Here is a 27,307-nt window from a genome sequence, read left to right as displayed (position 1 = left end):
CATGTTGAAATAAAAAAAAAAATTCACAGTTTTGGTTCTCATTATGGACATGTGTTTCTTTTTTTTTTTTCTCTAAGGTTAGAATAGCAAGAGTTGACATTTAGTACTTGTCTAGTTTCCATTGTGATATTTGGCCATGGTAATATGACTCTTCTCTGCTTAATGGGTGCTTCGTTATTTATTAAAGCCAAGTAAAGCAAGGGTTTTTATTAGGCTATTTTTATTGATTTTATAATTTAGACCCTCTTTCTTGACCTTTGCGACTGCTAAGTAAACAGTTGGAATTTTGAAAATGATCATTCAGGAAGCTGAAGCTCATATTACCACAATAAAAGACTAAGGGAATACTTTTTAGCAAGTTACTATCCCAAAATTCAGTCTGAGAGATGATTTATTCTTATCAGTCAGCTTACTATCTCTATTTCTCTGCTTCTCACCCCACTCCATCCCTCAAAAAAATACACATACTTTGTACACCCCTAGAGAGAAATGGCAGTAGGAAAAAGATACTTTGTGAGCTATAATTCTGCATCCTAATGGAACTGGAATAGGATGTCAAAAGCAAATGTAAAATGAGAAAAGAAAAGGGGTGAATGGTGGCGCTTTTCTAAAAGAAAGAGTTTTAAAGGAAAGTCAGTTTGGTTATCCACCTCAGCCAAAAACTTTACCTTTTGAAAAATATATAGTTAAGTGCAGTGGTCTTCCTTTTCTTGTTATTTCTTGTCACAATTAAATGACATTTTAATTTTCTTTGATCATAGTTATTTATGATATTAAATAGAAATCAAACGGTATTTCAAAAGATTATGGCTCATCTTTTTAATCCTCTAAAATTGAATCTACCAACAGCCTACATTAAATGAATTTCACCTATTAGCTGTAATAAAATAATATAGTGGTTTTATTTCTATATGTGAGAGCTATGGAAGACATACTACAATTATGTCATTATGTTTTCTTTCTTTAAAACATTTTTTTTCATCAAACCAGAGATGGAGGATGGAAGGTTTCTTCACTTATCTGTCAGTGGGCCATCTTTTTGTTTTCACATAGTGATTTGGTTTCCATTATATAATCTTAGTCATCAGATTTCTTAAAGGTATTTTAGACTTCTAGTTCAACCCATTTCTTTGCCTCACATACACAGAAATTAACAACAAAAAAGAGAACCAACAAATGATCATATACTAATAGTTTTGATGTTGTAATTTGTGTAGGTTGGTTTGGTGTTAGCTAAGAAGAGGAAATAATATGTGCCTCCTGATAATAGAAGTCATTATTTTCAGTCCTTGTTTTAAATTTTGTAGGGTCTTACCAATACAATGTCCCAGAGTCATTGCCTGTGGCATCAGTGGTGGCCCGAATTAAAGCTGCTGATGCTGATGTGGGACCAAATGCAGAAATGGAATACAAGATTGTGGATGGTGATGGCCTGGGAGTTTTCAAAATTTCTGTTGACAAAGATACACAGGAAGGAATCATTACTATTCAGAAGGTAATCTTTTGTTTGTTGTTTTGGTTTTGCTTTGGTCTGTTTTTAAAGAGCATAGCATGTAGTAATGAAGGAGAAATATCCCATTAAAGAGCAGGGTTTGCACTTGTTAGTATCTGTTAATTGAAAGTGCTATATCTTGGGTTCTTTACCTATAGTCTGTGAACTTTGTGTTTGTTTTTAATATTTTGATGACTATTTCAGTATCAGTGGTTTTCATTTTAATCCTATATATTTTATTTTAAAAATCTTCTTCTGAGGGGTAGCTAGGTGGCCCAGTGGATAAAGCACCATCCCTAGATTCAGGAGGACCTGAGTTCAAATCCGGCCTCAGACACTTGACACTTACTAGCTGTGTGACCCTGGGAAAGTCACTTAACCCTCTTTGCCCTGCCAAAAAAAAAAAAAAAAAGGAAAAAAAAATTTTGCTGAGAAAAGAAGCCAGGGGCTTCACTAGACTGCTATAAGAGTCGATGACACAAAATAAAGTTAAGAATTCCTGTAGAACCTCAAGTTGAGTTGCTTCTTCATGCCTCTTCCCCTAAGGGTAATATACCTTTATTATCAGATACTTCTAGCGCCTTGAATAACCTTTTGTGCTGCTCATTCCTCTGTTTCATTCTCTACTTAAATCTATAACCCTTATCTATAAGCCTGAAATAACTAGGATTTTTCAAAATTATGCTGTTCTTGAATGACCTACTGTCAGAGTCAAACTTCCATAGATATTATCTAGTCTTTTAATCCTTTTCATCTTCTTTTTCCATCTGAAGATAGAAGACATTTCTCAGTTATAGAACTTTTCTCATGACAAAACTGTACTTTTAGAACTTGTGATTTTATAATAACACAAGCATAATCCTTGAGACTCTTTTCATTTCCCTCTTATTAATAATGTCAACTTCTAAAAGGACTCACCAGAATATTATTCTTATATGCAGAATTACCATATTTACAAATGCTTGACCTAGAAGGGAGAACATGTCTATAATTTTTTTGTTATTTTGAAATGTGTTATACAAATTTTCTAAAAGTAGACAAAATCAAAAATGCAGTACAACTGAATGTTAATGGAATATCCATTGCAATTCAATTCAAAGTATTTTTAAAGAACATATAAATGTGTAGATTGGTGCCAAGAAGAAAAAGTATTAAAAAATAAAAATCTTGATCTCAAGGAGATTGCTATCTTAGTGAAGATGTGTTGGGAAGAGATACATATACACATAATTATGATAATAAGGAGAATGAATTAGGCAGCTGTAATAAATGTAAGAGCGGTTCAAAAGTGCTTTAGGAAATTTAGAGGACAGAGTGCATATGGGACCCATAAGTAGCTCTTTAGCCCCTATTTAAAACAATTTTCCTCTAATAGTAATGCCACAGGATGGGATTTAAGGGACATAACAAAATTTACTTATAATAACCTCAGAAGGTTAAGGATTTACTCTAAACATTTATAACCTGTTATATTTCTTATATACTAACTGAATTCCATTATGTAATACTGAATAGTACTTATGTACCAACTGAATATATGATTTAGTCTTATATTATAATTAAATATATAAAATGAAATATGTATACATATAAAACACATGTATATATACACATACACATACACATACACATACACATACACATACACATACACATACACATACACATCCATAAGCATGGTGATGAAAGCTCAAGAATAGTGGAATGTTTTGTTCTCTTTTTTTCCTGAAATGTGTCATAGAAAATATTGAAATTTTGAGTTTATGCTTTATATAATTTAATGATTAAAAAACTTCTTTAGCAGAAGAGATACTCTGCTTCTATGATATAATATTTATATTTTTTAATGAAAACCATATTTAAAAAAAATAATTCCTATCCTTATAATTTTGTGTCTTCAGGCTCTTTTGAGGAGACCTGGTTTGGGGCACTCTGACTATTAATTAATGATATGACTTTGTATCAGCCACTTAACCTTGGTAAACTTCAGAATCCTCAGCTATAAAAATGAGTTCAAAGTTTGAAGTCCTTTTAAATTCTATCATTGGGTACGTTCTAAAATTGTTGCTAAAAATAGTGACATTTTAAAAGTACATTTGACACAAAACTTTTAAAATTTAATTTTAAAAAGCCAGTCCATGTTTTCACCCTTCATTGGTAGGCTAGGGTCCAAATAATATAGATTGAAGGACATTAGCATAATGGAGAAAAAAATGAAATTACATTTTCTAAAACTAGATTGAAAATAGATGAGTCTTTGTGATAGTAAAACCAATTGTAAAGTGAAAAATTCATTCACAAAATTAAACATTTGATTTGAATTGACTAGTTTTTGGTAGCTTATAAAAATAATGAATAGATAGCCATGACAAAGTAAACTAAGGGTATGAGATATGTAAGGTAGGGAATTAATCATGAGAGTTCCCAGATTAACCTGATGAGCTTAGAAGGTGTCTACCCTTTGTTTGGGACTCTGGCCACATTTCTCTGGGGACAGTGTGCCCATGGCTTTTGGGCTATTCGTGAAGATTGAATCTCAAAGACTGGTGATATAATGAGTTTGGACTATTCTGGGACAGAGCCTATCCCGAGATGTTGAAGTTATTTAAAAGAATACACACACAGAAATATACTTGTATACTTGGCATTTTCTTTCTTTTTTAAAGCATTTTTTCTAGGAGAAATAAGAATTCAACAAAGCTAAGAGTGGGCCTAAGCTATAAGGCGTTCCCCTCCCTAAAGTATCTTTTAAAGCTATCTCTGGGCAAGGAGACTTTAAGATAGTGCATATGTATGTTTGTTTGTATGCATACAAACATATATACATGTTTATATATATATATATATACATGTGTATATACATATGTGTACACATACCTTCAGAGATATTAATACACACATCCATTTGTACATGTGTGATATGCAAGTGTGTATGTATGCATATATGTATATGCGTGTGTTTATATACACAAAACATACAGGAAGAATTCATTCTTTATCCACATTGCCCAAGAAAAAACTCCCATACTCTGGATATCTGGACCTAACCTTAAAGAGAAAGTGGTAGAACCACTTATATATACATGTTCTCATCCACATGTTAGCCTTAGAGAGGAGAATCAAGTGCTCTAAGGTATGGGAGATCCCTAACCCCATATTTCTGAATAACTGCCAGCCCCCTTCTCATCTTTCTTGTTTTGTATACTTTATTTCCTTCTGTGAATGCAGATGCCAAGTTATACTGGTCAACCTTCTGTTCCTCACACATAACACGCAATTTTCCCTCTCTGTACCTTTACACTATCTGTCCTCCATATCTAGAATGTTCTCCCTACCAGTTTCCATCTCTTGTCTTCTCTGGTCTCCTTTGAGGCTCAACTCAAATCACACATTTTGCAGGATGCTTTTCTGCAAACCCACCCCCAGGCCACCCACAGTTAGAGCCATCCCCTCTAGTTTTACCTTTCCATCTACTCATATGTGCATGCATATATCACACACATTTATATATTCTCATTGGAAATTTGAATTTTAACTCTTTGAAGGCAGGGATAATTTTTTGTTTGTTTTGTTGTGCTTTTTGTCTTCTTTCATTATATTCCCGATTCTTAGCATGGTCTCGGGGCCATAGCAACCACTTAGCAAATGCTTTTTGACTGACTGAATAGAGGAGGAAGAAGTTCTTGGATAGTGATAGCCATGTCTGGTGTGAGTAGAGAAAAGAGGACAAATGTTGAGGAGATAGAATCAAGAAGTGTTATTAAGTGATTATAGATGGGAGATAAATTAAAATCTAGAGTTGAAGATTCTTAGGTCATAAACCTAGATGACTGGAAGAATGTTAATACCCATATAGAAAGAGAGAAGTTGGGAGGAAGAGTGAGTTAAAGAAGAAAATAATTCCGGTTTTGGACATGCTGAGTTTGAGATACCTATGAATACAGTTGGAGATGTATTATAGATCATTGTTTTAGATGCAGAACTGGAGATCTGCATAGGTATGATAGTTGAATATAAGCACCTGATAAAATCAGCAAGGGAGAGTTTATAGAGAAAACAGAAGCCTCACAATAGAATCCCAGGATATATCCACATGTATAGCACTATATAGATGAATAGATTTAGATATATGGAGTGAATGGGACTAAGGAATCAAGGATGATGCTGAGATTAAGAATCTTGGTAACTCACGAGTATAGATGTACCCTTGACAGTAGTAGGGACATTTAAAAGAAGTGAGGATTTGGGGGAAAGAAAATAATTTCACATTAAGTTTGAAATGCCTACAGAACATCCAGTTCATAATAGTTAATTGATTAGAGCTCAGAAGAAAGGCTATAGATATGAGAATCATTTGAGACTACAAACTATTGGATTTATCAATATCCATCATTAGAGTCTTTTAAAGAGAAGTTTATATTGATTTATAGGCCTAGAAATCCAATTGCATTGGGTTGGAAAGTGACTGGTGTAAGGGGCTAAAATTCTAGCTATGATGTCTAAAATCTAATGAGTGGTCGCTTTAAATGAGCTTTAGCAAGAGTTTAGACTTTTAAGTATTTATTAAAAGTGCATCAGAAGTTGGTGAGGAGAGAGAGGTAAAAATCTAACTATTTCTAACTATCTAATAGACCCCAGCATCTGACCTCCCAAACCGAGGTAAAGGACCCAAAAGACCCCTGCTTCAGTGGCTACCCCCAGAACCTCTTGTGAAACAGGAAAAAGGGCCTTCCACACACACACAACTCCAAGCTAATTGGCTGGTAACTTTGATTGACAGGACCCATGAGCAAACATCACTTCCTGATGCCGAACTGACCTCAAAACCCCAGAAAAGGTCACTTCCAAACGCTAAAGTCACATGGTTTCTAAATCACATGCTTTCTCCTCATGGTGGAGCTTCCCGGCAATATCTCTCCAGTAGGGGGTGTCATTCCAATTCTCACACTGGGAGATAAGAAACTATAAGTAAAAAATGTAGGCAGAGTTTCTGACAATTAGGGGAATTGGAGCATATTTTGAGGGGATAGTAGGGCAAAGTAAAATTTTTCAAGGATAGAGGAAATTTAACAATGTTTGAAGGCAGCAAGAGAGAAGCAAAAGGTTGAAAATTAGGGAGACAGTGTGATTGAAGTGGCAAGTTCTTGGATAAGACAGGAAGAGATTGGATCAAGGGTAAAAGTAAGGGGATTAGTGGTGGCAGTTACAGGATCCACAATCATCTGAAAATGTGGCAAAGGAGAAGAAGGGAAATGATGATGAGTCTATTGGAAGTATAGGATGGGAGGGAAGAGTTCATTTCATTCATATATCGAAAATAACATAAATATCTAAAGCTGGAAACATAAATCAATAATGATATGACAGCTATTTGTCTCAATCTTTTCAATAAATTATGAGTTAAAGTCCTGATTGATGAGATAGGGCTGGTAGTATTGTAATATCAGAGGTGTCAAAGTCCCTGCCTAAATGGGAAAACTCCTGATTGCTACAGGAACCAAATTAAAATGTAATTGTGAAATGTTTAACTCTCTCTGTCTCTGTCTGTCTCTGTCTCTGTCTCTGTCTCTGTCTCTGTCTCTGTCTCTCTCTTTCTCTCTCTCCATACAAACACATATAATTTACATAGATAATCTAAATTTGTAGATTTCTAAGTCAATATGTAGCTTTCAGGGAACCATTTCTTTTTGAATGTGACACCACTGGTGCAAATGGCTTGAGAAAAGAAGGGTTAGAACAGAGGCTGTGCAGAAAGAAATAAAGAATCAATTAGGAAAGAGTAAAATTGCTAACATTTGTATAGTGCTTTTAAAGTTTTAGAAGCACTTTACATATGTTATTATTTACTCTCAGTAACCCTTTGTGGTAGATGGCGGGATAGCATTATCCTCACTTTACAGATAAGGAAACTGACAGAGAATGCAGGTGAATTGAACATTCACATAACTGATAAATGTCTGAGGCAGGATTCAAAATTAGGGCTTCAAGGATTCTCTACCTCTCTATATAACAGCTTAAATACAGTTCAGGCTCTCATCACTTCAAGTCTGAAGTATTCCTTCTTCAGATCTCTGCATTCAAATCTATCTTCTACTTAAGATCAAAGAAATTCACTGTATGAACTAATCCTGTTTGGAGTGGTATGAGCAGTGATAGGACAGTGAAACAAGGGATTGGTGACTAAATGGGTTGGTGACTAAAGTTGAACTGGTTAACCAAAGGATCAAAATTTTGACAGGAGGAAAATAAGGACAAAGTAGGAATGGGTTAGGAGAGGTGTTATAGTCTGAGAAATTAAGGAAGAGTCTGACTAGTCATTACAATAATGTTAGGAAAAGTTAAGGCAAAGAGAAAGCTGGAAAAATAAAAGGTTAAGTTCTAAGATATTTCAGAGTTAGGGACTATGGAGGTAGACAACTTGGTGATTATAAGGTCAAGGATATGACCATACCTTTTATGTGACTGAGATGAAGCAAAGGTGCAGGTTATTAGAATTGTGGAGACTGATGACCCAGAAAGCAATGGGACATAAAATGTAAACTGAAATGCCCAAGAACAAAATCAGGATGTGAGCTAGAGAGGAAATATGTGATCTAGATGCTATACTTCTTAAGTGAGAATGGCTAGGGTGTTAGTACATATCAGCTACAAGGGTCTGAATTGGGTGATTGGATTGAGTAAATTCCACAGAAAGAGTGGATGTTAGGTGAAGATGGTATAGGGAGGAAGAGGACTGGAAATAATAGTGTGTCAGGGGCACTAGAGAAGACATATCCACAAGTGAAGAGAGTGACCAAGGACATTCAGAGAAAAGATGGGTTTCTGGGATTTTAAGGAGATAGAAGGAGTGTAAGAAGTGGATAGAGCACCGGCTCTGGAGTCAGGAGTACCTGAGTTCAAATTCGGCCTCAGACACTTAACACTTACTAGCTGTGTGACCCTGGGCAAGTCACTTAACCCCAATTGCCTCGATAAAAAAAAAAAAAAGAAGGATTGTAAGAAGGGCAGGTTTTAAAAAAGATTGAGATTGCTCAAGATACAGAAAGCGTGTGTTTGTGTGAGTGAGACTAACATTTATTTTATATGAATTTATTGTTTTTACTACTTTTTGTAAATCAAAATATCTTCTAACAAAAATAAAAAAAGGTCTAGTTTGCTAGGCGACAGATCTGTAGGAGAGATAAAGTGGACAGGTGTAGGGGCAACTAGGTGGTGCAGTGGATAGAGCACTGGCCCTGGATTCAGGAGGACCTGAGTTCAAATCCGGCCTCAGACACTTAACACTTACTAGCTGTGTGACCCTGGGCAAGTCATTTAACTCCAATTGCCCCACCAAAAAAAAAAAAAAAAAGCGGACCAGTATAGGGACTGGAGGCCAAGGAAGCTAACTTTTGTTCTGAATGGAGAAACAGGGTAGTAGATTGTAGCAGCCTTTCCAGAAGCAGTGGTAATTTCAATTTGGTTATTTTTCCCTAAGCAAGAAGTAGAAAGTGAGAGAAATGCTGAGGAGGCACAATTGGTGACAGGCAAGTTTGGTGGGGGGGGAAGAATACCAAAGTAAAACAAAAATATGCCAGCTAAGGCCTGGTGCCCTGCTTGTATATTTAGAAAGGATGAAGAGCTAGTTATATAGACAAGGGTAAGTTGAACCTTGACTTAGAAAAAGCCAGGAAAGCTTTGCCTTGTGTGAATCCCAAAGATGTCTGGATTAACTTCCCTCGAGTTGCAGACAGGGTCACTGGAACCCCAAACATACATATAATATTGAATGCCTATTTCAGTCTTTGGGATGAGAGATTTTCAGTGAAATGTCAATGGTTTCCCTCTCTAGAAACCTCATTTATTTACCTTCTGAAGGAAGTCCAAGCCACAGGGTGATTGATGCTATGAATCTGAAGGAGTGTATAGACACTAAGAGAAAGATGGGACTTATTGGAGAGGGAAGGGGAATCCTGTTCATTATTTGAGGGCTATAATGAGCCCTTTGTTTTTGCATTTTTTCTGTGGAGTAGAATAAAGGTCATCATACACCCAGTATGTGCATTATTGTCCTGTCTTAAGTATAGGAGCTGGGTATCTTTTTACTTAACTCTGTTGAGAACTAGGCATGAGAAATATTTGTGCTGTGCTCTTAGATTTTCCAGAAGCATCTCTGGAAGAGAGCAACGCTAGCAAGAATAATTTTTATTTTATTTTATTTTTTTAGTTTGGAAGGGGCAGCTATACTTAATTTTGAACTCAGTCCATATAATCCCAAATCCTGGAATTCTGGGCTGTATTTATTTATAGACAAGATGGTTTTGTTGATATATGAAAAATCCTATGAAATACTTAAAGTTGGAATTATGAATCAATAATGATATGATACTACTTCATAATTAATTATCATTGCCTAGAATTTAAAATCATGCATATACTTAAGCAAGACTTTCTAAAGGATACTATTTGAAGAATAATTTCTGTAGCTTGTCATGTAATCCTGAAAAGAAGTGGAATTGAAATAGTTTAGGAAGGTTGTGCAATAATTGGAATAGAAAAAGTAGTTCTAATGAGCTATTTTTAGAAGCCTCTCAAGAAAAGAGTCACCCTTGTTTGAGTGCCTTTAATCATATTTTCTTGTTTTAGGACATTGCTACAACAATCAATCCTCCCTTATCTCATGCATTTTCATTCTTTTCCTTTTACTGGTTCTATCCCATGTGCCTAGAAATATGCCCAGCTCTCCTTAATTCTGAGAAAGATTTCATATGGCCCTTCTGCTGCCAGTACCCTTCCCTTTATTCATCATTTCCAATTTCCTATATATATCTGTGTGTGGATGTGCACGCTTGTGCACTCTGTGGGCTTCTTGGGAGCAGATATGTTTTGCCTTTCTTTGTAACCGCAGTGATTAGCACAGGCCCTGCATCGTAGGTGTTTAATAAATGTTTATTGACGAACTGACTTATTTCTACTTTATCCAGCTACCATCTTATCTCTTTCCTTCCCATCACAAACTTTTCTGGAAGAGTTGGCTATAACTCATACCTCCACTTCCCCACCATCCACCCTTTCTTCAGGTATGTTCCATCTTCCATTTCTATTACTAGGCTGAAGTTAGTGACTAATGATGACCTTTTCACCATGTCCAATGACATTTTCTTAGATTTCATCCTCCTGGATCATTGTATTGAGTTGCTTGACTTCAATGTCTTTTTTTTGGGGGGGGTGTCATTTTTTGTCTTTAGAGATATCAAGATCTTTCAGGTTTCTGGCTGCTTCTTTACATGACTTCTCTTTCTTTATCCTATTTTCAGTCTTAGTACAGGCTCTGGTACCTCGTTAATGCTTAATGAATATTTGTTTGTTCACAGATATTTAAGACATATGTTGCACAAGGTTCTATTCTCATCTTTCTCCTTTCTATGTACTTTTTTTGGGTCAGACTCATTAATTTCTTCCAATTCAGTCCCTTATAAACTTTTGCCTAGATCATTACAATAACCTATTAATAGGTCTTCCTACATAAGACTCTCCCTACTCCAATCTATTTTTCACTCAGTTATCAAAGTGACCATCTTAAAGCATAGTGTTGATCATACTACCCCCATTTAATAAATTCCAGTAGTTCTCTATTACTTTTTTGGCATTTAAAAGTTCTTCATAATCTTATCTTTTTTTTTCCAGCCTAAACTCTATGATTCACCTCCATAGGTCTACTTTTCCCTCCCACGTGACACTTCACCTTAACCTTTTCACTGGTTTTCCCTCAGAACCTGAATACTTATATTCTTCCTGACCTGTGCCTTCTAGCTTCTTTGTCTTCCTTCAAGACTCAGCTCAAATTTCACTGCCTATGATGGCTTTTCTGCCCCCTCCCCCCAGACTACTGCTAGTGCTTTTCCTCTGAGATTATCTTCCATTTTGTGCTTTCTTTCTGAGATTACCTTCCATTTACACTGTAATTAACTTCCACTCATACTGTATTTATCTTGTATAAATATAGTTTTGTGCATGTTTTCTCCCACTTTATAATATGAAATTCTTAATGGCAGACTATATTTTTTCTTTTTCTCTTTCTTCTCTATTTCTCTCTCTCTCTCTCTCTCTCTCTCTCTCTCTCTCTCTCTCTCTCTCTCTCTCTCTCTCTCTCTCTCTCCCTCCCTCCCTCCCCCTTTCTCCCTCTCCCTCTCCTTCTCCCTCTCTCTCTTTCTTTTTTATGTTTTTGATATCCCCACTGCTTAGCACAGTGCCTGTTACATCATATATACTTGTTGACTATTTTCTCCACAAAGATATCTCTAAAATTGATGCTTGAAGCTCTACTCTATTGCAGAAACACACAACTATTGTACGTGGATCTGCCGTGAGACTGGGCAAGTGACTTAACCTCTCCAGCCTCAGTTTCATCTTCCTTAAAATGGGAGATTGTACCACTTTCCAGGGTTGTTGTGAGGATAAAATAAGAATATTTGTAAACCATTTTTCCTAACCTTAAAGTGCTATATAAATGATTGATTATAATTATTACTATCATTAACTGTTCTAACACCTCTAATTCAGTATGTATGATGCCAAGATTATTATTTTGCCACTAGAACCTTGTAAATTCATTATTTCTGTCAGTATGAACACTGTTTACTGAGATCCCATTTTGGAAATCTTGGATTCTTCTCACATTCTTCTCTGACCTATCTAACAAATTGCCAAATTTTAGGGATTCTGTATCCACAATATCTCACATAACTATCTTATCTTTATTCCCATTGCTACCACTATATTTTTACCACCTTCCTGGAATATTTTGATGGCTAATAACAAATCTCACTTTCACACAGTTAACTTCTCAGAGACTTAATTTTTCTTGCTTGTGAAATGGATATAATAAGGTTGGGGCATCTAGGTGGCACAGTGGATAAAAGCACTGGCCCTGGATTCAGGAGCACCTGAGTTCAAATCTGGCCTCAGACACTTGACACTTACAAGCCGTGTGTCCCTGGGCAAGTCACTTAACCCTCGTTGCTCCATTTAAATAAAGAATTTTTAAATAAAGTTCATACTATCTACTTCAGAATTGTGTATGGAAATTTGCAAATTATACAGTTGCAAATTATTCTTATTAAAAATTAATATCCAGTTCCTAGCACAATGTTCTGCACACAGTCAGTGCTTAATTGGAATAACCACTATGTACAAAAGCAGTCTATTAAATGCTTAGGTGCTAGAAGTTATACATAAATAAGTAAGAAAGTTACTATATTCCAGGACCTTTTTCTTTGAAGATGAGGAGAAAGGTGTGTATACAAACACACACATACATACACTATATAAATATACTACAATACATAATTTAAATGAAGATGATAATTTGAACAAGATTCTCTGAGAATTCAGATATTCTATGTTTCAGAGTATGTTTAAGTTTGTAGTAAATAACAAACTACTAGATTTATCATTGTACATTTATTTTTCAAATAGCATACTCTATAAGTTGCAGAAATTCTTCCTCTGAAAATTTTAGTAGACCTTTTTTTGTCAGTCCCCAGATCCAGGTGTATGACTCCATAATTAACATTTCTCAATAATTAACACATATCAATATGGAAATATATGTTTCCATTGCTACAGCAAAACATCTGTTTGATTTTAGGCCAACAAGCAAAACATTTCTACAATTGTTCTGGACAGCTGCTGTTTCAGCCCAGGTGGTAGAAATCTGTGCAAAGAGGTTCTTGTTACTGGGACAGGCTAAATGTTTGTAAAAAGTGTTTTGTTTTGTTGTCAGAAATTAAAGGAAAGCACTGTGGGATACACCTGCTCAAATATTTCAGTTGAGGTACACCTGGGATACCTATCTTCCTGGACATACATTTTTTGAAAATATGTACATGTGCCCAAGGTTTTCTGTCACTGGAGATGCAGCCTAAAAAAAAGTGTGCAATAAAGGCTGTTTGCAACACATTACTGTCAGGGTCAGTCATGTTCATCCAGTGGGGCAAAGTGAAACACAGCAGTTCATTGACTGGCCAAATGTTACTCTGAACTGCGGGTACCATATGAGCCACAGAAGATATTCTCAGTCCAAAAGATATGTCAACAGATGGAAGTGTTTATATTTAGACAGATGAATAGCTACTATAGCTCCATACCTCCAAAGCACAGTACCTTGATGCATAAATCCTTGTACATAGTAGGCACTGAACAAATGCTTATTATATGCAGGAAGAAAAAAAATATTCTATTGACTAGGTATGATAAGCAACTAAATTAACTACTTTTTCTAATAATTTCTTGTGTGACAAACATTAATATCACCATAGTTCACATCTTTTAAATCCCAGTCCAATGACAACAACAACATGTCTTTTTTTTTTTTTTTGGATGTTATCTGAAAGCAGGGATTTGATCAAGGAATATGTTCTAGGTAGTGGTGAAAATTCCCTTTATATTTGTCACATTCTTTGCCTTTTCTTAAATTTTGAGATAATATGTAATATAATATAATATATGTAATGTAATACATAATAAAATCTAACATTTATATAGTACATTAAGGTTTACAAAATGCTTTTTTATATATTATATATTGTCTGTCTCGTTTGGTCTTCATGCAATCTTGGGAGGTGGGTGCTGTTATCATTTTATGGATGTGGAGTTGAGAGTGGCTAAGTGACTTGCCCAAGGTCACACAACTCTGTCTGATTCAGAATTTAAAAGGTCTTCCTGATTCTAAGGCTATCAATATATGTATTATCCCATTGATCTGCCTGAGTATATATACATATATACATAGGTGTGTGAATGTATGTGTACACACATATATAAACAATTTGCTTTATGTAGTTCTCTAAAGCATTAAGTTGCAGAGACTACCTTGAACTTCATTGGTGGAGAAATGCACACATACACATTTATTTTTTAAATTTATTTCCAATTCATTTCATAGAACAAAATGAGCATTTCTATAACACAGTAAAACAAAAAAGATGATTTCACATGAAATCCCAAATCCATCATGTATAACTTGCTATTCCCTCAAAATATACAACAAAGTTATCATGTAAATTTCTTTTTTTCCCCTTTTCTTCCTTCTCCCTCCCTCCCCTGAGATGGCTACGTATAGACACAAATAGTGGTGTGTAAATGTATGTGTATGTGTGTATATGCATGTATATGTATGTATTATTCTATACATACTTCTATTTGTCAGTTCTTTTTCTGGATGCAGGTAACATTTTTCTTCATATGCTCTTTATTTTTAATTTGTTTATTTATAATAGTCAAAACAACTTCGTCACTCAAATATTGGAGTGGTAGGAACCACACTATGATTATAAATAGATATGGTTGCTATAATTCTGTGAACTAAGAAAAGGGTTTCAAATGAGAATTATAGTATTTACTGCCACAATAAATATATTATTCTTTTATACTGAAGAATTCTAAACTTAACAGACTGAGCAATTATCTGGAAGTTTCAGGCCAGAATATGTTTCATCTGTAATTTTGAAATAATCAGGCGATCATATATATTTTTTTCTTTTTTGAATGTTCCCATAATTCTCCTCAGTAGGTTTTTGGAATCAGTGGATGACTCTTGGCCATAGAAACTCATTAAACTGCCTCCTAAAGAATAGAGGCCTTTAAACCATAGGAACAGAGATGTAGATCTAAAAGGGAGTTTAGAGACCACAAAAAATGCAACCTCCTTTTCCCCCACTTCATTCTAATTTACAAAGGAAGAATCTTATATCCAAGAGGTTAAGTGACTTTCCCAAGGTCACATTGTGAAAAACTGAAGTGTATTCTCCATAATAACCAAGGGACTAGGATGTCTGAACCCTTAGCATTATATCACTCTTCTTAAGAAGATTATTATTTGTGCTGAGTCTAATATAAAATTCATATATTATCATATTTATATAAACATTTATCAGTGTACATAATTTATAATTCTAAAATTTATACTATCAATGTAATATCATTTATAAAAATTTCATCATAAATGGTTAAACGTAATAAATTGTGAATTATGTGAATAATTTTATTAATTATGATTGTCATATTACCACATTAAGTAGAATAATTCTGCTTAAAGGTGGGACAGCATCGCGGTGAAAAAAAGAGCTGTTCTTTAGAGGCAGGAATAAGTCCTGCTTCTCAAACATAATGATTTTGTGACCTTGGGCAAGACAAATTTTTATAACTATAGATTACGGAACAGGGTTTGGTTTGGTTTTGTTTTGTTTTGCTTTGTTTTTTGTTTTGGTTTGTTTTGGTTTTTTTGGCAGGGAAATGAGGGTTAAGTGACTTGCCCAGGGTCACACAGCTAGTAAGTGTCAAGTGTCTGAAGCAGAGTTGAACTCATGTCCTCCTGAATCCAGGGCCAGTGCTTTATCCATTTCACCACCTAGCTGTCTCCATATAGAACAGTTTCTAATTTACTTTTGTAAAGGGAAAATTCCTCACCTGATTTTCCCACAACAATGGAAGCATAATCCATTCAGTTCTACCTAAATAATCTAATAATTCAAATTAACAATTAAATATACATCATCAAATATTTACAGTGTACAAGGAATACTAAGGCCTTCTCCCCTTTAAAATAATTATATGTCCTCTGTGAGGATGCATTTTTTTTTAATAGGAGAAAAATACTATGCTGTGTAAGTTAAATAAAGTTTCTACTTGAACATAATGTTATATCAGAAACAACAGAGTATAATGATAAGAACAAAAGGAATTAGAGTTTAAGCACCTACTGTGTGCTCAGCATGAGATTGCCTGAGGTGTATACAGAGTACTTTATTTTTATCCTCTTTTCAGGGAGTTGAGAGAATAAGATTGAAACAACACAAAAGAATACTATAAAGTCTGAGAGGGAGAATTCTTACTGACTTAATAGGAGAGGTGTCATTTTAAGTTACAAAGGATTGGTAGGAATTCAAAAGTCAATGGGTAGGAAAGACATCCCTGGCAAGAGGAAAATTTTGAGGAAAAGACACAGATGTAAAAAACAACAAAAACCATTCAGTGAGGAGTGTATTTCATCTTGGCTGATAATTTATATGGGGAAAAAATATGAGCTAAGAATGGAAAGGCAGCATGGCAGTATATTGTAGAGGCTCTGGAGTACCAAGCAAAGGCATTTAAACTATACCTGATATGCAAAATGGAGTTTTCTCATAGCAGCCAGAATACTTTTTCAACCTCAGTTATTCTAGGACCTGACTTTTCTTCATTGTGGATGGTGGCAAATCTTCTATGACTTTGAGGTAATCTGCAATCATAAACATATAAATTAATCCCTATGTGGCCAACCTGGAAACAAGGTTTTTAAAATTTAGGGAGGTTGGCCTTTGGTCATAGACATAAATGTAGTCCATAGCATGACTAATACTAGGAGTCTTCACAGCTTGGTTTGCATTTCACTGGCATAGGCAGCAGTGACCTCCCTACCACAAAAAGACATCGAGGGGGACTTTATGAAGTTTCCAAAAATAATTGTATATTCTGAATTCCTCATACCTATACAGAACCTCTGTAGATCTGAGTGAGGGAATAGGATGAGAGTCCAGCCTTTATCTAGATAGATGTCCTTTCCAATATTCTTGACTAGTGGCCATTTGGTGTTGCACTTATCACTGCCTTTTAGGGTATCCTATTCATGTTTGCATGTTTCTGATTGTTAGGTAGCTTTTCTTCATGTCAAAATTTAACTAGATTCTCTTCTACTTTTGTTTGGTTTTTGTTTGTTTGTTTTGTTTTGTTTTTTTGTGGGGCAATGGGGATTAAGTGACTTGCCCAGGGTCACACAGCTAGTAAGTAAGTGTCAAGTGTCTGAGGCCGGATTTGAACTCAGGAACTCCTGAATCCAGGGCCGGTGCTTTATCCACTGCGCCACCTAGCTGCCCCCTCTCTTCTACTTTTAATAGTTTCCTAGATATGGGACTGAAAGGGAGCTCAGAGGTTATCTATTCCATCCCCCTCATTTGACAGATGAGAACACTAAAACTAGAGAGGATAAGGGTTATCTAAATTCACATAGGTAATAAATGCCAGAACAAGGCTTGAGATCAGGTTTCCTCAATCCAAAGCAGCAAGTATACTTTTCTATGTTGCCATGCTACCCCATTATATTTATCCTCATTTTTATGCAGAGATCAAGCAAAGATGCATTTCCCACAAGGTCTCCCTTTAGTTACTTAAAGACAGCTATCACTTAAGCAAGTCACTTAACCCCAGTTGCCCCCCACCCTCCAATAATGTAATGCCTAGGACTGAACACATTTCTTTTCTTTCTTTCTTTTTTTTAAGTGAGGCAGTTGGGGTTAAGTGACTTGCTCAGGGTCACACAGCTAGTAAGTGTTAAGTGTCTGAGGCCGGATTTGAACTCAGGTATTCCTGACTCTAGGGCCGGTGCTCTATCCACTGCGCCACCTAACTGCCCCTGAACATATTTCTTATGATGAAACCACTTCTCTTTTCCTGGTTACTAGTGTAGTGAAAAGAGTATTTTATTTGGATACTAAAGAACTGATATCCAGTCCTACTTCTTTTGCTTGTTCCCTGTGTCACCTTAAACAAATCATATATTAATCTGTGTCTATTTCATTATCTGCAAAATTAACAAGTTGCAATGGGTTACATGATGAGCTGTAAGGTCCTTTAAAATTCTAAATTCTATGATGCCATTACTGAAGTGTCTAATATTAGATTTGATTTATTAGCTCACACTCTAGACTTACTGAGCTTGCAATCCCCCTAAAACCCTCGGATCTTCATTATGTGAATTGTTGTTCCATAGTGTACTTGTACAGTCAAATTTTTAAATCAAACATAGGACATATCTCTCTATTAAATTTTATCTTATTGGATTTGGCTCATCATTCTACCCTATTGGGAGCTGTCCCTCACTTTGTGTTATCAGCACATCTGATATTATGCAATCTGTAGCCTTCATTCAAACCATTGCCAAAATTTTAATGAGCAAGGATAGATCTCTGAGGTTCTGCTAACTTCCCAATTGATTGCAATGCATAAATCACTACTTTTTGGATTGAATAATTCAATCATATCTGAATGCATCTAACCATACTATCATCTAGTCCATGTCTCCATTATGTCCACAAAAAATATCATCATGGATTCTATCATATGAATACCTTACTGAAATCCTGGTTTACTGTGTCCATAGCTCTCCCCTGATCAATCTGTTTAGTAATGCAGTCAAAAAGGAAATGAATGAAAAAGCATACATTGAATATATTAAGTGTAAAGCATCGGTCTAAGCACTAGGAATATTGACACAAAAGCAAAGACGGTTCCTTCCTTCAAGAAGCTTACATACTAATAGAATTAATAATGGTATTGTTTCCCAATTTTACACATAAGGGAGTAATGGCCAGGGATGTATACTTTGGTCCTGAAAGTTACAAAGTTGATTAGTGGAACCATTGAAGCCATTGATATACCCTTTTCAGGAAGTTCATTTGACTATTGTTACAACTAGGCACGTGAGAGTCAGGGCAATATACATACACATGACAAAGCATTTTGTGAGAAAAGTGTTTGGGGAGTAAGAAGTTAATTGAAGCAAGTCTGGGACCTGCCTTAAATAATAGCCCAGATGGGGTTTCAGGGAAGAATTTATAATGATAAAAGGGATAAAACCTATAAGGCATTATTTAATAGCTGAGCAGTAGAAAGTAGGTAAGCTGGCATCACTTATACTACATGAAACCAAGCTAGTTTTTGTTGAATACCATTTCTATTATTAGTTGCTCACAAATTGTTTGTTTAATATATATTCTAAAACTCTAAAATAGAAGTCAGTCAACAAGCATTTATTGATCACTTAGTAGGAGCCAGGCCCTGTGCTATCTAGGAATACCATGAAAGGCAAAAACATAGTCTCTTATTAAAGACTTTACAATTCTTGTGGAAGAATATAGCATGTAAATAATTATGGACAAAGAACTATGCAGAGTAGATAGATAATAATTCTAGAGGAGAATGGGAGTGGGAAAATGGAAAGTCTGTTATGGAAGATAGGATTTGATCTGAGTCTTGAAGGAAGTGATGGAAGCTAAGAAGTAGAGGTAGGAGGGGCAGCTAGATGGCACATTGGATAAAGCACCAGCCCTGGATTCAGGAGGATCTGAGTTCAAATCCAGCCTCAGGCACTTGACACTTATTAGCTGTGTGACCCTGGGCAAGTCACTTAACCCTCAGTGCTCTGCAAAAAATGAAAATTAAAAAAAAATTTAAAGTAGAGGTAAGGTGGAAGAGCATTCTAGGCATAAGAAGGCATTTATGGAGAGTTGAGGAATAATATATTTGAGGAATAGCAAGTCTACCAGTATAGCTAGATCCTAGAAGAGAGGGTGTATAATATAAAAAACTCTGGAATTGTAAGACAGGGTCCAGTTGTCAAGGGATTTAAATGACAGAGAAATATATATATATATATATATATATATATATATGGAGGTAATAAGGAACAACTGTAGTTTATTGATATTGTGGGGGTGAGATGATCAGACATTTGCTTTAGGGAACTCACTTTATCAACTGAGCAGAAGAGGTATTAGAATAAGGAAAACCATGAGACAGAGAGTAATCAGAAAAAGATTTCAGTAGTCAATTTGAGATGTGATAATATGTATTAGGGTAGTACCTGTGTGTGTAGAGAGGAAGGAACACACACAAAAGATGTGAAGGTATAAATGATAATATTTGACAACAGATTGGCTATGTGGAGTGATTGCTGATAAGGAGTCAAGAATGATATGGAAGTTGTAAGCCTAGGTGATTAGGATGATAGTGGTGGCCCTCAACAGTAACAAATGAATATGAATCTTCACTACAACATTCTTACAATTGATCTTCCAGTTTCTATTTGATGATAATCACTGGTAGATAACTTCACATGTAGACCAATCTATTTGTTCTAGTTGTTACCAATTTTGCCTGCATACAGTATGGAAAAGGTGTTAGTAATCATATTCCATAACTTCCTCAGTACCCCAGTCTATCTGAATTCATTGAGGACAGCTAGATGTTTTTTTACCATATCCTTGATTATTTTATTAACTGTTTGACAGGTTAGACTGTTAACCATTATAATTCTATCATTATTCACATATAGAAGAAATTGAAGCAAAATAAGGTAAACAGTTACACTCTTTTCCTTGGTTTTATTTTTTTAACCTTGTTTGTTTTTTTGGTTTTTTTTAGTGAGGCAATTGGGGTTAAGTGACTTGCCCAGGGTCACACAACTAGTAAGTGTTAAGTGTCTGAGGCCGGATTTGAACTCAGGCACTCCTGACTCCAGGGCCGGTGCTCTATCCACTGCACCATCTAGCTGCCCCTTTACCTTGGTTTTAACAGTCAGTAGCCCAACATTTATGTCAACCACTGTGCTAGGCAGTGGCCATACAAAGACAAAAAAAATAGCACTTGGGCTTAAGGATCTTATATTCTATTGGGGAAAGCATACATACACCAATAAGTAGATACATAAAGTAAGTACAGGGTAATTTTTTGTTTGTTTGGGGGGAGGGTGGGCAACAGCTGAGCTGTTTAGAAAGATCCACTTTGTAAGGTGTGATACTTGACCTAGTCATGAAAGGAGGCTAGATTCAGAAAAGTGGAGGTGAGGAAGGAATGCATATGTGGCACAGGAGACTGTCAATGCTAAGGGAGGGAAACAGGGTGTTGTGAAAATTTCTAAGTTGCAGTGTTAGACTAAGAAAAAAACAAAGTCTCCAAGCCAAAGAAAATAGGTTTATTGAGAGAGGGATCCTGTCTCACAAGAAAGCCAGTCTCAGGTCTAGGACCCAAAGACCCCAACCCTCAGGATCCTTAAGAATTTATACCCTAAGTTTTTTATAGACATCTAAAGATATATAAAAGAAGTACAATATTTGTTTTAATCGCATTTGTCCGCATACATATTCTTACAGCATCACACTTGTTTTTAAGACATAAGGGGTAGGGGCAGCTAGATGGCGCAGTGGATAGAGCACTGGCCCTAGAGTCAGGAGGACCTGAGTTCAAATCCAGCCTCAGACACTTAACACTTACTAGCTGTGTGACCCTGGGCAAGTCACTTAACCCCAATTGCCTCACTAAAAAAAAAAAAAAAAAAAAGTCATAAGGGGTAAACATTTGCAGTATGTGTGCCTCAGATATGCCTCAAATATGAAGAAATAACATTCATTTCCTCGCTTAATGGCATACATGGCACCATCATCTGTAATAACCACTTTTAATATACTTTTGTATTAACTTTAGCAATTCTGATTGCTTAATCACATCTATTTTTAGTAAGTTGTCCTTTAATTGGATTACACATTTTTAACCAACACGACATAACTTGTATAAGTATGTTTCTGACATTATTAGGTATTATGCATCTTGTCCCTAGTTAAAGCAAACTAGACCTACACTTAATTCCTCATTATCAAATGAAACTTCTAAAGCATACTATATAATATAATGAAGTTATAAAAATGGCTTTGTAAATGACATACATAGAACAGAAGTAGACCAAAGTCCACTTTTACATCTTTTCCAATAGTCTATCACTCAAAGTATTATCAGTTAATAAAGTCTAAAATCACTAAGAAATTTTGGACTGGGGAAAATTTTACTCACAAGGGTTAGAATGTTATGGGTGAGGGATAGGACAGCAAGTTGCTCAATCCACTCCAAACAGTAATTATCTTCTTTAATTGTTTTACCATTGACATAACTAAAATGGCGTTTTTTTGGTTATAATTAGTATTCATTGCTAGACTCAGTTCATTCTGAACTTGAGTTTTTCTGACAGTGTTCTTACAAAAATGTGCCACTCTCTTGTATTCATCCATTGTTATCTTAACTTGACTTCATCTTCCACAATGCTTTTTTAAAATCTAAATTGCTCAGTGAATTAGTTCCCAGTGCATCTATATTTGTCTCATTATACAATCCCTTTATTCCCTTATCAGATGTTTTTGTATTTGTGTTGACAGAACTGTTTTGAATGGAGCCTATAACTTTTGAGTTTACTTCTCAAGAATTTGAGTAGGAAATCCTACCTGTAATTTTTCTCATTTATTTGAATTTGCCCTCTGAATTTCTCTCCAAAAATTCAGGGTGTGTGTTAGATCAAGTTGAGCTTTTGCCACTGTTTCATGTACTCCAAGATGGAATGGTCACTTATTCTTTAGGTTCCTCTCATTTCTACTTTTCCCCTTCAGGGTTCCACTTTTTTTTTGGCCTCATTTGCAGTACAGTAGCATCATCCTTATTCTGCTCCATGTGCCGTGCATTGATTTATATATAACAGGATTCTGTTTTAAGCCCCCTTCTCTAGCTCTCTGTGTGTCAGTGTGTCTGTCTCACTTTTTCTAGCTCCCTCCCCCTATGTCCTCCTCTCTCTCTCATATTCTTGGCTTTTTAAATCATTCGCCATCTAGTTCTACTCTGTCTTTTCTGGCCCATTATACCTTTCATGGACATTGTGTTTAAGCCAAACTGGTCTGCAGGCAGTTCTCTGTACAGGACATTCTCTCATAACTGTCCCTGTGCAAATTATTCCCATAACATGGAATGCATTTCCTCCTCACCTTCAGGTTCCTTCAAAACTCAGCTCAAGGACTACCATTTACCTGACACTACCCTGATTCTTACAGTAAATAGTTCCTCCCCTTGGATACTGCTATCTCTGTTTCTCTGTCTCTGTTTCCTTCTTTTCCTCTTTCTCTCTCTCTTCCTGTCTCTGTCTCTCTCGAGGTAGACAGACAGACAGATAGAGAACCACATATATAAGTGTGTATTTAATTTTCTATATAGATATCATTTCTCCCCCTAGTAAAATATAAGCTTTTTATGTGCAGGTACAAGTTTGTTGCTGTCTTTGTATTCCCTGTTATATGGTTGGCATTTAATAAATACTTGTGGAATTAATGAAAATTTTTTGGTCATAGCAGCTCCTTAATGTTGCTTATCTAACAATCATCAAGGAGTTGTGTTCTATGTCAAATGATATGATACCAACACTGGAATTGCATATCTTTTGAAATGTGAAGTAGCCCTTAATATGTTTCTGGATAAAATCTGTAAGATTAGCATCACAAAGAAAATGGCGCCTGTTGATAATATTTTCTCTTTTTTGAGATTTAAAAATTTTTGTGTGTCCATTTATTAGGACTAGACAGTTTTATCTATTAAGCTTTATTAACATTATTATATAATTGATATCATGTGTTATGGATTATGTTAAGCTACAGGATCTTGCATCATAAAGGGACTTGAAAATCATTTAGTCCAATCTCTTCATTTTATAGATAAAAGAAACTAAGGCATTTTGGTTGTTGTAATTCATTTGTTCAGTTGTCTCTGACTCTTCATGGCCTTGTATGGGATTTTCTTGGCAAAGTTACTAGCGTAGTTTCCCATTTCCTTCTTCAGTCGATAAAGCAAACAGAGGTTAAGTGACTTGCTCAGGGTCATATAGCTAATGATTTTAAATTCAGGTTTTCGTGATTCCTGGTTTAGTGCTTTATCCACTGAGTACCTCTGGTAACAGGGCTTCTTGAGCCATTTTTTAGGGCTTCTTACCTACCTTTGGTGTCTACCTTTCACCAAACTATCACCTGTGACTCGATGAAGCTGTAGCATACACAGTGGCCATACCTCAGTAAACCATCTTGGCAGATGAGCTAAATGAGGTTAAGGGTAGCTGACAGGCTTTAAACCTGTTGGTGAGCTATGGGGATGCCTACCCCAAGCATGTGAATACCTCACAGTAGAATGGGGAGACAAGAACAATTTTTTCTAATGGCCATGACGGCAGCTGAATCAAGTGCTGTGAAGTGCTTAGAGCTTGGACAGACATCAAAGATGCCAAGGTCATACACTGCATTCCTGACTGTTGCTAGTTGTTTCTGACTTTAATCTTGGCACTGAAGTCAATGACTCTGGAAAAGAGTAAGGCTGAGGACTTTGCACAACTCTGCCTCTTTTAAACCCAGTTCATGTGCAGGTCAAGACATCACTTACATAATGATATCATTGGTCTTCTTCAAAAATGAAGGATGAATAACAATATTGTGTAATATATAGAAAGGGGCAATTAATATGGACCAAAATATAGAATCTAACAAGATTCAACTAGCCCAGAGCCTTGCACATAATGTGCGTTCAATAAATGTTTAGTGAGCAAACGAAGTTCTTTACAAAGAAATTGCTGTAGTGTAGATATTTCCTACATCACCTAACAAAATATTAAAAGTAATAAAACTAATATATTTTACTACATAAGTTGACAATTAAGATATTATCATTAAAGCTAAAGATAGTTCAAATAGTAATGTTTAAATTAGAAAAAAAATTTTCCCTGAACATAATCTTGATTGAAGAGTTATCTTTCTATTAGTATTCTACTTTTGTTTCCACCTGTTAAATTTATTTCCAATTCTCTATCATATTTTATAATTTAGGAATTTAAACCTTCCATAGTTCCTTTGAGATATAATGTGCCTTTTTTTTGATGAACTGCAGTTTTCAATTTAAGACCTCACTTGGGATTAAAAATGGAATTTTCACATCTCTAAAGTACATTATTACAAAGTTACTATACAGTAAAATATGAGCATTACAAAAATGTGCTTCCTATGAAGGATAACTGAATATCCAGGTTCTGAGATGTGAATGGCTTGTTTGGTAAATTCTTCCAGACAGGAAAAGGAGTGTCTAGCCTCTCCAAGGCCAACTTTACTGTTCCACTCACTGCTTTCTCTCCTCCACCCCCACATCCCTCCAAACAAAGATTAATGAAATGGGAACAAAATCTAATCAGATAGCACCAGTGAACAGATATTAATGAAGCTGTCATCTTCTGTTCTCTGTATTGAAGTAAAAACGAAAGTACTTAGTGCCCTTCCAACCTTCAGCACTGATGTCATGATATGTAGGTTTTAATACTGCATTAGCAAAACTTGTGCTTGATTTATTGCTTGTATGTATTAATGGACAATCCCATAGCCAATTAACTAGTTCCATAGGGGCAGCAATGTGTAGTGGAATGAATACTTCATTTGGAGTCAGAGCATCTGAATTCAGATTCTGGCTGGGATACTTGCTAGCTGTGTGAGCTTGGTTAGGCAAGTCACATCAACTCTCTTTTTAAATCATTCGCCAACTCTCAGCCTCTCTCTCCTTATTTTGAATTTTAAAACTTTGGGTTAGGATCTTTCCCACCTTTAAATATTTATCTTTGCTTCAGTGAAATAAAATTCATTAATATTTGGTAGAAAAAGGTTATAGATTTTAGTTTACTACTCTTCCTTTGCATTAGATGTTTCTTTCAGAGTTACATTAATAGGATGTTTATATTCCCCAACTCCACCTAAAGTGAAGATATGTGTATGTATGTGTGTAAATGTGTATGTGTATATACCTTCAGTTTTGTTAAAAATCTTCATTTCTGAAAATTGAATGCTGGAATGCATTGTACTTTGCTTCATTCATTCATACTTAAATATGGAGAGCAATATCTTTGTTCATACTTAAAATATATACAAATTGCCATATTGAAACTGACTGGAAGGGTTGGATATGTTTGTGTATTACCATGAAGGCTGAGCAGGCTTCAGATATCTTATGAGATACAATAGCCTAAGACAATCATATGTTTTAGAATGTGAAGAATGTCAAAGAATCAATTACCTATCTCCCTGAATATTCATAAATACTCAACAGTAAAATGGATCTCTGATCTCATGTGTAAGTTCCCTCTGACTATGGAAGCCACAACCTATTCATATCTATATATCCTGTGCAATTCGTGTCCAGATCCTCTTATTAGTAAGTGATCCACCCAATGTACTAAAGATCTTTTTCACTTTGTCCTAATATTAAGATACTGGTAGAGTATCTTGACTGTCCACGTATTATCTCTTACCTCTTTACAAGATGGCCAGTCTATCTTTTCTTCCTGTCATGACAACTTTTCTTCCTGTTCTTATTTGAAATTTCATATTTGTTATATGTGCACTCTGCTCACACCTAAAAGGACCTTCTCTGTTACACTCTATGTGATATTCATTGTTAGTTCTTTGGACACATTGTGTTACATTCAATGCTTCTGTAAAGCATGAGTGGTAGAATGTTGGCATTGGAAGGATAGGACTTTGCTTTCATGGGAAGCTTGGGGTTATTAAAAGAGATTTGCAGTTTCCTGAAGGAAATTCAGCTCGTTTTCCACCTTCTATTCAATTCTTGGCCCAACTCATTATCTATCAGTACTGTTTGTCCCAGATATTATGTGATATTAGAGTTGGAAAAGCCATATAGGTTTACCATTCAAATGCATATCATAATATGGGCAGTAGGTAGTCTTTTCCTGCTCACCAGCAAAGATGATCAAGCCAAACTCATAGTAATGGTTACAGATATCTTCTAAGAGCTGCTGCAGTGTTCTAGAGCTTGATGCATTTAGCAAAATATCACTCCCTAACAGGTGCTGAAAGACCATGCTATCCATAAATAATTGTTTTTTTTCAACTAAAACAGTATTCCACTGGCTTCCATTGGAATGGCCAACCCCTTTATTAAGTATATATCTCTTTCTTTTATGCCTTACTTTATGTTTATTATCAGAAGGTGATTGAACAAGGCTATTTCTTTTGTGTCATTCAAAGAATCATGAATGATTTTGATCTATGGATGGGAAATATATTGTCGGAAAAGAGTCATTGCTCTACCAAATCAGATGCTTTTCATAAACCACAACAACAAAATAGGCACAATGTAATCTTACAGTATCCCTATCTTTCAGTAAAT

The 27,307-nt window shown here is 35.5% G+C and overlaps 1 protein-coding gene across 5 annotated transcripts in view; it reads left to right on the top strand.

Moving 5' to 3' along the window:
• The window catches only part of CDH7 (cadherin 7), a 201,921-nt gene that overhangs the window by 98,094 nt on the left and 76,520 nt on the right, over window positions 1-27,307 (top strand). For 4 of the 5 annotated variants that reach the window (XM_043963768.1, XM_043963787.1, XM_043963758.1 and 1 more), the window contains one exon: window positions 1,308-1,495. The exons of the other annotated variant lie outside the window; for it this stretch is intronic. In XM_043963768.1, coding sequence (XP_043819703.1) covers window positions 1,308-1,495 — 188 coding nt within the window. The remainder of the gene's footprint in view (window positions 1-1,307; window positions 1,496-27,307) is intronic. 5 annotated transcript variants of the gene reach the window in all.

This window comes from Dromiciops gliroides, chromosome 1 (assembly GCF_019393635.1).
Source record: "Dromiciops gliroides isolate mDroGli1 chromosome 1, mDroGli1.pri, whole genome shotgun sequence".
Taxonomy (NCBI): Eukaryota; Metazoa; Chordata; class Mammalia; order Microbiotheria; family Microbiotheriidae; genus Dromiciops; species Dromiciops gliroides.
The sequence above is the reverse complement of the archived record's forward strand: the minus strand, read 5'-3'. Positions and strand labels throughout refer to the sequence as shown.